A 12,753-nucleotide genomic window follows, 5' to 3' on the forward strand; every position below is an offset into this window, starting at 1 on the left:
GTACCAGAGTACTCACATACTACAGTACTAGTACCAGAGTACACACATACTACAGTACTAGTACCAGATACTCACATACTACAGTACTAGTACCAGAGTACACACATACTACAGTACTAGTACCAGATACTCACATACTACAGTACTAGTACCAGAGTACTCACATACTACAGTACTAGTACCAGAGTACACACATACTACAGTACTAGTACCAGAGAACACACATACTACAGTACTAGTACCAGAGTACACACATACTACAGTACTAGTACCAGAGTACACACATACTACAGTACTAGTACCAGAGTACACACATACTACAGTACTAGTACCAGATACTCACATACTACAGTACTAGTACCAGATACTCACATACTACAGTACTAGTACCAGAGTACACACATACTACAGTACTAGTACCAGAGTACTCACTTACTACAGTACTAGTACCAGAGTACACACATACTACAGTACTAGTACCAGATACTCACATACTACAGTACTAGTACCAGAGTACACACATACTACAGTACTAGTACCAGAGTACACACATACTACAGTACTAGTACCAGAGTACACACATACTACAGTACTAGTACCAGAGTACTCACATACTACAGTACTAGTACCAGAGTACACACATACTACAGTACTAGTACCAGATACTCACATACTACAGTACTAGTACCAGAGTACACACATACTACAGTACTAGTACCAGAGTACACACATACTACAGTACTAGTATCAGAGTACACACATACTACAGTACTAGTACCAGAGTACTCACATACTACAGTACTAGTACCAGAGTACACACATACTACAGTACTAGTACCAGAGTACTCACATACTACAGTACTAGTACCAGAGTACACACATACTACAGTACTAGTACCAGATACTCACATACTACAGTACTAGTACCAGAGTACACACATACTACAGTACTAGTACCAGAGTACACACATACTACAGTACTAGTACCAGAGTACTCACATACTACAGTACTAGTACCAGAGTACACACATACTACAGTACTAGTACCAGATACTCACATACTACAGTACTAGTACCAGAGTACACACATACTACAGTACTAGTACCAGAGTACACACATACTACAGTACTAGTACCAGAGTACACACATACTACAGTACTAGTATCAGAGTACACACATACTACAGTACTAGTACCAGAGTACACACATACTACAGTACTAGTACCAGATACTCACATACTACAGTACTAGTACCAGAGTACACACATACTACAGTACTAGTACCAGAGTACACACATACTACGGTACTAGTACCAGAGTACACACATACTACAGTACTAGTACCAGAGTACACACATACTACAGTACTAGTACCAGATACTCACATACTACAGTACTAGTACCAGAGTACACACATACTACAGTACTAGTACCAGATACTCACATACTACAGTACTAGTACCAGAGTACACACATACTACAGTACTAGTACCAGATACTCACATACTACAGTACTAGTACCAGAGTACACACATACTACAGTACTAGTACCAGAGTACACACATACTACAGTACTAGTACCAGAGTACTCACATACTACAGTACTAGTACCAGAGTACACACATACTACAGTACTAGTACCAGAGTACACACATACTACAGTACTAGTACCAGAGTACACACATACTACAGTACTAGTACCAGAGTACACACATACTACAGTACTAGTACCAGATACTCACATACTACAGTACTAGTACCAGAGTACACACATACTACAGTACTAGTACCAGAGTACACACATACTACGGTACTAGTACCAGAGTACACACATACTACAGTACTAGTACCAGAGTACACACATACTACAGTACTAGTACCAGAGTACACACATACTACAGTACTAGTACCAGATACTCACATACTACAGTACTAGTACCAGATACTCACATACTACAGTACTAGTACCAGAGTACACACATACTACAGTACTAGTACCAGATACTCACATACTACAGTACTAGTACCAGAGTACACACATACTACAGTACTAGTACCAGATACTCACATACTACAGTACTAGTACCAGAGTACACACATACTACAGTACTAGTACCAGAGTACACACATACTACAGTACTAGTACCAGAGTACTCACATACTACAGTACTAGTACCAGAGTACACACATACTACAGTACTAGTACCAGATACTCACATACTACAGTACTAGTACCAGATACTCACATACTACAGTACTAGTACCAGAGTACACACATACTACAGTACTAGTACCAGAGTACACACATACTACAGTACTAGTACCAGATACTCACATACTACAGTACTAGTACCAGATACTCACATACTACAGTACTAGTACCAGAGTACACACATACTACAGTACTAGTACCAGAGTACACACATACTACAGTACTAGTACCAGATACTCACATACTACAGTACTAGTACCAGATACTCACATACTACAGTACTAGTACCAGAGTACACACATACTACAGTACTAGTACCAGAGTACACACATACTACAGTACTAGTACCAGATACTCACATACTACAGTACTAGTACCAGAGTACTCACATACTACAGTACTAGTACCAGAGTACACACATACTACAGTACTAGTACCAGAGTACACACATACTACAGTACTAGTACCAGATACTCACATACTACAGTACTAGTACCAGATACTCACATACTACAGTACTAGTACCAGAGTACACACATACTACAGTACTAGTACCAGAGTACACACATACTACAGTACTAGTACCAGATACTCACATACTACAGTACTAGTACCAGAGTACTCACATACTACAGTACTAGTACCAGATACTCACATACTACAGTACTAGTACCAGATACTCACATACTACAGTACTAGTACCAGAGTACTCACATACTACAGTACTAGTACCAGAGTACACACATACTACAGTACTAGTACCAGATACTCACATACTACAGTACTAGTACCAGATACTCACATACTACAGTACTAGTACCAGAGTACACACATACTACAGTACTAGTACCAGAGTACTCACATACTACAGTACTAGTACCAGAGTACTCACATACTACAGTACTAGTACCAGATACTCACATACTACAGTACTAGTACCAGATACTCACATACTACAGTACTAGTACCAGATACTCACATACTACAGTACTAGTACCAGATACTCACATACTACAGTACTAGTACCAGATACTCACATACTACAGTACTAGTACCAGATACTCACATACTACAGTACTAGTACCAGAGTACTCACATACTACAGTACTAGTACCAGAGTACACACATACTACAGTACTAGTACCAGAGTACACACATACTACAGTACTAGTACCAGAGTACACACATACTACAGTACTAGTACCAGATACTCACATACTACAGTACTAGTACCAGAGTACACACATACTACAGTACTAGTACCAGAGTACACACATACTACAGTACTAGTACCAGAGTACACACATACTACAGTACTAGTACCAGAGTACACACATACTACAGTACTAGTACCAGATACTCACATACTACAGTACTAGTACCAGATACTCACATACTACAGTACTAGTACCAGAGTACACACATACTACAGTACTAGTACCAGAGTACACACATACTACAGTACTAGTACCAGATACTCACATACTACAGTACTAGTACCAGAGTACTCACATACTACAGTACTAGTACCAGAGTACTCACATACTACAGTACTAGTACCAGAGTACACACATACTACAGTACTAGTACCAGATACTCACATACTACAGTACTAGTACCAGATACTCACATACTACAGTACTAGTACCAGAGTACACACATACTACAGTACTAGTACCAGATACTCACATACTACAGTACTAGTACCAGATACTCACATACTACAGTACTAGTACCAGATACTCACATACTACAGTACTAGTACCAGATACTCACATACTACAGTACTAAGTACCAGATACTCACATACTACAGTACTAGTACCAGATACTCACATACTACAGTACTAGTACCAGATACTCACATACTACAGTACTAGTACCAGATACTCACATACTACAGTACTAGTACCAGAGTACACACATACTACAGTACTAGTACCAGATACTCACATACTACAGTACTAGTACCAGATACTCACATACTACAGTACTAGTACCAGATACTCACATACTACAGTACTAGTACCAGATACTCACATACTACAGTACTAGTACCAGATACTCACATACTACAGTACTAGTACCAGATACTCACATACTACAGTACTAGTACCAGAGTACTCACATACTACAGTACTAGTACCAGAGTACACACATACTACAGTACTAGTACCAGAGTACACACATACTACAGTACTAGTACCAGAGTACACACATACTACAGTACTAGTACCAGATACTCACATACTACAGTACTAGTACCAGAGTACACACATACTACAGTACTAGTACCAGAGTACACACATACTACAGTACTAGTACCAGAGTACACACATACTACAGTACTAGTACCAGAGTACACACATACTACAGTACTAGTACCAGATACTCACATACTACAGTACTAGTACCAGATACTCACATACTACAGTACTAGTACCAGAGTACACACATACTACAGTACTAGTACCAGAGTACACACATACTACAGTACTAGTACCAGATACTCACATACTACAGTACTAGTACCAGAGTACACACATACTACAGTACTAGTACCAGAGTACACACATACTACAGTACTAGTACCAGAGTACACACATACTACAGTACTAGTACCAGATACTCACATACTACAGTACTAGTACCAGATACTCACATACTACAGTACTAGTACCAGAGTACACACATACTACAGTACTAGTACCAGATACTCACATACTACAGTACTAGTACCAGATACTCACATACTACAGTACTAGTACCAGAGTACACACATACTACAGTACTAGTACCAGAGTACACACATACTACAGTACTAGTACCAGATACTCACATACTACAGTACTAGTACCAGAGTACACACATACTACAGTACTAGTACCAGATACTCACATACTACAGTACTAGTACCAGATACTCACATACTACAGTACTAGTACCAGAGTACACACATACTACAGTACTAGTACCAGAGTACACACATACTACAGTACTAGTACCAGATACTCACATACTACAGTACTAGTACCAGATACTCACATACTACAGTACTAGTACCAGATACTCACATACTACAGTACTAGTACCAGAGTACACACATACTACAGTACTAGTACCAGATACTCACATACTACAGTACTAGTACCAGATACTCACATACTACAGTACTAGTACCAGAGTACACACATACTACAGTACTAGTACCAGAGTACACACATACTACAGTACTAGTACCAGAGTACACACATACTACAGTACTAGTACCAGATACTCACATACTACAGTACTAGTACCAGATACTCACATACTACAGTACTAGTACCAGAGTACACACATACTACAGTACTAGTACCAGAGTACACACATACTACAGTACTAGTACCAGATACTCACATACTACAGTACTAGTACCAGAGTACACACATACTACAGTACTAGTACCAGAGTACACACATACTACAGTACTAGTACCAGAGTACACACATACTACAGTACTAGTACCAGATACTCACATACTACAGTACTAGTACCAGAGTACACACATACTACAGTACTAGTACCAGATACTCACATACTACAGTACTAGTACCAGATACTCACATACTACAGTACTAGTACCAGATACACACATACTACAGTACTAGTACCAGAGTACACACATACTACAGTACTAGTACCAGAGTACTCACATACTACAGTACTAGTACCAGATACTCACATACTACAGTACTAGTACCAGATACTCACATACTACAGTACTAGTACCAGATACTCACATACTACAGTACTAGTACCAGAGTACACACATACTACAGTACTAGTACCAGATACTCACATACTACAGTACTAGTACCAGATACTCACATTGAGCTCCTCCAGACGGTCGATGGTGTTCTTGGCGTCCAGCAGTTTGTTGGTGAGCTCCACGATTTCCTGGTCCATCGTCTTTTTGTCCTTCTCCACCTTCCGTAGCTGTGGGAGGAGCATGGACATGACATCACCAACTGTCATCACAGTGAGGCAGCCAATCAGGAGCCTGATGTGACAGGAGGCGGGCCTACAGTGAGATGTTGACTTTCATCTTCTACAATAACATCTGAACTAGGAAAAAAATTTTTTTTCCAAAGTTCTGTAAATTACATTTTTCCCTTTTACAAATATTTCATCTCATAACGTCATACTCTATTATAAATATCACTATTTAATGTAAATAAAGTTTATATTTTAATATTCATTCCCTTAACAACAATAACAAAGAATAGAATTCTTCAGACTAAAATCACGTGGTTTCAGAAAACAGACACCAAAGAGGAAGAAGACTGAGGATGACGAGGAAGGCGGAGCAGGAGAAAGAACATGAATGAAACCCAACTGCATGAACCCATGTCTGACTGACGGCCGCCTGATGATGAAGATGAAGAAGATGAAGATGAGTCGGTCCGTTACAGAGCAGCGTGAGAGAAGAGGAGAAAAAGAAGATGAAGGACGTCAACAGACAAACAGGAAGTGGTTTGAGACATCGAGACGGGCCGTTGTCCCTCAGGGAGGTTTGTGAGGACTACTAGAGAGGCTGAGGACACCACCAGAGGCTTCAAGAGACACTGAGGAGGACACAGAGGACAGAGAGGAGACAGAGAGAGGACACAGAGGAGACAGAGAGGAGACACAGAGGAGACAGAGAGGAGACACAGAGGAGACAGAGAGGAGACAGAGAGGAGACAGAGAGAGGACACAGAGGAGACAGAGAGGAGACAGAGAGGAGACAGAGAGAGGACAGAGAGGAGACAGAGAGAGGACACAGAGGAGACAGAGAGGAGACAGAGAGGAGACAGAGAGAGGACAGAGAGGAGACAGAGAGGAGACAGAGGAGACAGAGAGGAGACAGAGAGGAGACACAGAGGAGATAGAGAGGAGACAGAGAGAGGACAGAGAGGAGACAGAGAGGAGATAGAGAGAGGACAGAGAGGAGACAGAGAGAGGACAGAGAGGAGACAGAGAGAGGACACAGAGGAGACAGAGAGGAGACACAGAGGAGACAGAGAGGAGACAGAGAGGAGACAGAGAGGAGACACAGAGGAGATAGAGATAGAGAGGAGACAGAGAGGAGACAGAGAGGAGACAGAGAGGAGATAGAGAGGAGACAGAGAGGAGACAGAGAGGAGACACAGAGGAGACAGAGAGAGGACACAGAGGACAGAGAGGAGACAGAGAGGAGACAGAGAGGAGATAGAGAGGAGATAGAGAGGAGACAGAGAGGAGACAGAGAGGAGACAGAGAGGAGACAGAGAGGAGACAGAGAGGAGATAGAGAGGAGACAGAGAGGAGACAGAGAGGAGACAGAGAGGAGACAGAGAGGAGATAGAGAGGAGACAGAGAGGAGACAGAGAGGAGACAGAGAGGAGACACAGAGGAGACAGAGAGAGGACACAGAGGACAGAGAGGAGACAGAGAGGAGACAGAGAGAGGACACAGAGGAGACAGAGAGGAGACAGAGAGGAGACAGAGAGGAGACAGAGAGGAGACAGAGAGGAGATAGAGAGGAGACAGAGAGAGGACACAGAGGAGACAGAGAGAGGACACAGAGGAGACAGAGAGGAGACAGAGGAGACAGAGAGGAGATAGAGAGGAGATAGAGAGGAGACAGAGAGGAGATAGAGAGGAGACAGAGAGGAGACAGAGAGGAGATAGAGAGGAGATAGAGAGGAGACAGAGAGGAGACAGAGAGGAGACAGAGAGGAGACAGAGAGGAGACAGAGAGGAGATAGAGAGGAGACAGAGAGGAGACAGAGAGGAGACAGAGAGGAGACAGAGAGGAGATAGAGAGGAGACAGAGAGGAGACAGAGAGGAGACAGAGAGGAGACACAGAGGAGACAGAGAGAGGACACAGAGGACAGAGAGGAGACAGAGAGGAGACAGAGAGAGGACACAGAGGAGACAGAGAGGAGACAGAGAGGAGACAGAGAGGAGACAGAGAGGAGATAGAGAGGAGACAGAGAGAGGACACAGAGGAGACAGAGAGAGGACACAGAGGAGACAGAGAGGAGACAGAGGAGACAGAGAGGAGATAGAGAGGAGATAGAGAGGAGACAGAGAGGAGATAGAGAGGAGATAGAGAGGAGACAGAGAGGAGATAGAGAGGAGACAGAGAGAGGACACAGAGGAGACAGAGAGAGGACAGAGAGGAGACAGAGAGGAGACAGAGGAGACAGAGAGGAGACAGAGAGGAGATAGAGAGGAGACAGAGAGAGGACAGAGAGAGGACAGAGAGGAGATAGAGAGGAGACAGAGAGAGGACACAGAGGAGACAGAGAGAGGACAGAGAGGAGACAGAGAGGAGACAGAGGAGACAGAGAGGAGACAGAGAGGAGACAGAGAGGAGATAGAGAGGAGACAGAGAGGAGATAGAGAGAGGACACAGAGGACAGAGAGGAGACAGAGAGGAGACAGAGGAGACAGAGAGGAGACAGAGAGGAGACAGAGAGGAGACAGAGAGGAGACAGAGAGAGGACAGAGAGAGGACAGAGAGGAGATAGAGAGGAGATAGAGAGGAGACAGAGAGGAGACACAGAGGAGACAGAGAGAGGACACAGAGAGGAGACAGAGAGGAGACAGAGAGAGGACACAGAGGAGACAGAGAGGAGACAGAGAGGAGACAGAGAGGACACAGAGGAGACAGAGAGGAGACAGAGAGGAGACAGAGAGAGGACACAGAGGAGACAGAGAGGAGACAGAGAGGAGACAGAGAGGAGATAGAGAGGAGACAGAGAGAGGACACAGAGGAGACAGAGAGAGGACACAGAGGAGACAGAGAGGAGACAGAGGAGACAGAGAGGAGATAGAGAGGAGATAGAGAGGAGACAGAGAGGAGATAGAGAGGAGATAGAGAGGAGACAGAGAGGAGATAGAGAGGAGACAGAGAGAGGACACAGAGGAGACAGAGAGAGGACAGAGAGGAGACAGAGAGGAGACAGAGGAGACAGAGAGGAGACAGAGAGGAGATAGAGAGGAGATAGAGAGGAGACAGAGAGGAGATAGAGAGGAGATAGAGAGGAGACAGAGAGGAGATAGAGAGGAGACAGAGAGAGGACACAGAGGAGACAGAGAGAGGACAGAGAGGAGACAGAGAGGAGACAGAGGAGACAGAGAGGAGACAGAGAGGAGACAGAGAGGAGATAGAGAGGAGACAGAGAGGAGATAGAGAGGAGACAGAGAGAGGACACAGAGGAGACAGAGAGAGGAGACAGAGAGGAGACAGAGAGGAGACAGAGAGGAGATAGAGAGGAGATAGAGAGGAGATAGAGAGGAGACAGAGAGAGGACACAGAGGAGACACAGAGGAGACAGAGAGAGGACAGAGAGGAGACAGAGAGGAGACAGAGAGAGGACAGAGAGAGGACAGAGAGGAGACAGAGAGGAGACAGAGAGGAGACAGAGAGGAGACAGAGAGAGGACAGAGAGGAGACAGAGAGGAGACAGAGAGGAGACAGAGAGGAGACAGAGAGAGGACAGAGAGAGGACAGAGAGGAGACAGAGAGGAGACAGAGAGGAGACAGAGAGAGGACACAGAGGACAGAGAGGAGACAGAGAGGAGACAGAGAGGAGATAGAGAGGAGATAGAGAGGAGATAGAGAGGAGACAGAGAGGAGATAGAGAGGAGATAGAGAGGAGACAGAGAGAGGACACAGAGGACAGAGAGGAGACAGAGAGGAGACAGAGAGGAGATAGAGAGGAGATAGAGAGGAGATAGAGAGGAGACAGAGAGGAGACAGAGAGGAGATAGAGAGGAGACAGAGAGGAGACAGAGAGGAGACAGAGAGGAGACACAGAGGAGACAGAGAGGAGATAGAGAGGAGACAGAGAGAGGAGATAGAGAGGAGACAGAGAGGAGACAGAGAGGAGACAGAGAGGAGACAAAGAGGAGACAGAGAGGAGACAGAGAGGAGACAGAGAGGAGACAGAGAGGAGACAGAGAGGAGACACAGAGGAGATAGAGAGGAGACAGAGAGGAGATAGAGAGGAGATAGAGAGGAGACAGAGAGAGGACACAGAGGACAGAGAGGAGACAGAGAGGAGACAGAGAGGAGACAGAGAGAGGACACAGAGGAGACACAGAGGAGATAGAGAGGAGACAGAGAGGAGACAGAGAGGAGACAGAGAGGAGACAGAGAGGAGACAGAGAGGAGATAGAGAGGAGACAGAGAGAGGACACAGAGGAGACAGAGAGAGGACACAGAGGAGACAGAGAGGAGACAGAGAGGAGACAGAGAGGAGACAGAGAGGAGACAGAGAGGAGACACAGAGGAGATAGAGAGGAGACAGAGAGGAGACAGAGAGGAGATAGAGAGGAGACAGAGAGGAGATAGAGAGGAGATAGAGAGGAGACAGAGAGAGGACACAGAGGACAGAGAGGAGACAGAGAGGAGACAGAGAGGAGATAGAGAGGAGACAGAGAGGAGACAGAGAGGAGACAGAGAGGAGACACAGAGGAGATAGAGAGGAGACAGAGAGGAGACAGAGAGGAGATAGAGAGGAGACAGAGAGGAGATAGAGAGGAGATAGAGAGGAGACAGAGAGAGGACACAGAGGACAGAGAGGAGACAGAGAGGAGACAGAGAGGAGATAGAGAGGAGATAGAGAGGAGACAGAGAGAGGACACAGAGGACAGAGAGGAGACAGAGAGGAGACAGAGAGGAGACAGAGAGAGGACACAGAGGACAGAGAGGAGACAGAGAGGAGACAGAGAGGAGACAGAGAGGAGATAGAGAGGAGACAGAGAGGAGATAGAGAGGAGACAGAGAGGAGACGGAGAGGAGACAGAGAGGAGACAGAGAGGAGACACAGAGGAGACAGAGAGGAGACAGAGAGGAGACACAGAGGAGACAGAGAGGAGACAGAGAGGAGATAGAGAGGAGACAGAGAGGAGACGGAGAGGAGACAGAGAGGAGACAGAGAGGAGATAGAGAGGAGACAGAGAGAGGACACAGAGGAGACAGAGAGGAGACAGAGAGGAGACAGAGAGGAGACAGAGAGGAGATAGAGAGGAGACAGAGAGGAGACAGAGAGGAGACACAGAGGAGACAGAGAGGAGATAGAGAGGAGACAGAGAGGAGACAGAGAGGAGATAGAGAGGAGACAGAGAGAGGACACAGAGGAGACAGAGAGGAGACAGAGAGGAGACAGAGAGGAGACAGAGAGAGGACAGAGAGGAGACAGAGAGAGGACACAGAGGAGACACAGAGGAGACAGAGAGGAGATAGAGAGGAGACAGAGAGGAGACAGAGAGGAGACAGAGAGAGGACACAGAGGAGACACAGAGGAGACAGAGAGGAGATAGAGAGGAGACAGAGAGGAGACAGAGAGGAGATAGAGAGGAGACAGAGAGGAGACAGAGAGGAGACAGAGAGGAGACAGAGAGGAGACAGAGAGGAGACAGAGAGGAGACAGAGAGGAGACAGAGAGGAGACAGAGAGGAGATAGAGAGGAGACAGAGAGGAGACAGAGAGGAGACAGAGAGGAGATAGAGAGGAGACAGAGAGGAGACAGAGAGGAGACAGAGAGGAGATAGAGAGGAGACAGAGAGAGGACACAGAGGACAGAGAGGAGACAGAGAGGAGACAGAGAGGAGACAGAGAGGAGACAGAGAGGAGACAGAGAGGAGACAGAGAGAGGACACAGAGGAGACAGAGAGGAGATAGAGAGGAGACAGAGAGGAGACAGAGAGAGGACACAGAGGAGACAGAGAGGAGACAGAGAGGAGACAGAGAGGAGATAGAGAGGAGACAGAGAGGAGACAGAGAGGAGACAGAGAGGAGACAGAGAGAGGACACAGAGGACAGAGAGGAGACAGAGAGGAGACAGAGAGGAGATAGAGAGGAGACAGAGAGGAGATAGAGAGGAGATAGAGAGGAGACAGAGAGGAGACAGAGAGGACAGAGAGAGAGGAGACAGAGAGAGGACACAGAGGACAGAGGAAAGAATCCTGCTGTCCGTCAACTTTCCACAGTTAATCAATTCACCGCCTCAGAGAGTATTTTCATTTAATCATCACACACACACACACACACACACACACACACACACACACACAGTAAAAGATGAGTAAAAGATCAGGAAAGGTTACCAGGGCGTGAAGCTTCTCTTCCAGGTCCTGATTGGCTCTCTGAGATGCTGTGTAGCTGTTCTGGAGTCTGCAGAGAGAGAACTGTTACTGAGCAGTAGCCACAGAAGAGTCATAGAACGAGTCACAGAACGAGTCAAAGAACAAGTCACAGAACGAGTCAAAGAACGAGTCACAGAAGATTAAAAAATCGAGTCAAAGAACGAGTCACAGAAGAGTCAAAGAAGAATCACAGAACGAGTCAAAGAACGAGTCAAAGAATGAGTCACAGAACGAGTCACAGAAGAGTTATAGAACGAGTCATAGAACGAGTCACAGAACGAGTCAAAGAACAAGTCACAGAACGAGTCAAAGAACGAGTCACAGAACGAGTCAAAGAATGAGTCACAGAACGAGTCACAGAAGAGTTATAGAACGA

The 12,753-nt window shown here is 45.4% G+C and overlaps 1 protein-coding gene across 1 annotated transcript in view; it reads right to left on the reverse strand.

The window, feature by feature from the left end:
* Nucleotides 1-12,753, reverse strand: part of tjap1 (tight junction associated protein 1 (peripheral)) — a 43,469-nt gene that overhangs the window by 4,618 nt on the left and 26,098 nt on the right. Inside the window, exons 5-6 of the mRNA XM_034551706.1 lie at nt 12,339-12,405; nt 6,083-6,190 (exon numbers count right to left, since the gene is read on the reverse strand). Of these exons, the coding sequence (XP_034407597.1) occupies nt 6,083-6,190; nt 12,339-12,405 (175 nt within the window). The remainder of the gene's footprint in view (nt 1-6,082; nt 6,191-12,338; nt 12,406-12,753) is intronic.

This window comes from Cyclopterus lumpus, chromosome 15, assembly GCF_009769545.1.
Source record: "Cyclopterus lumpus isolate fCycLum1 chromosome 15, fCycLum1.pri, whole genome shotgun sequence".
NCBI lineage: Eukaryota > Metazoa > Chordata > Actinopteri > Perciformes > Cyclopteridae > Cyclopterus > Cyclopterus lumpus.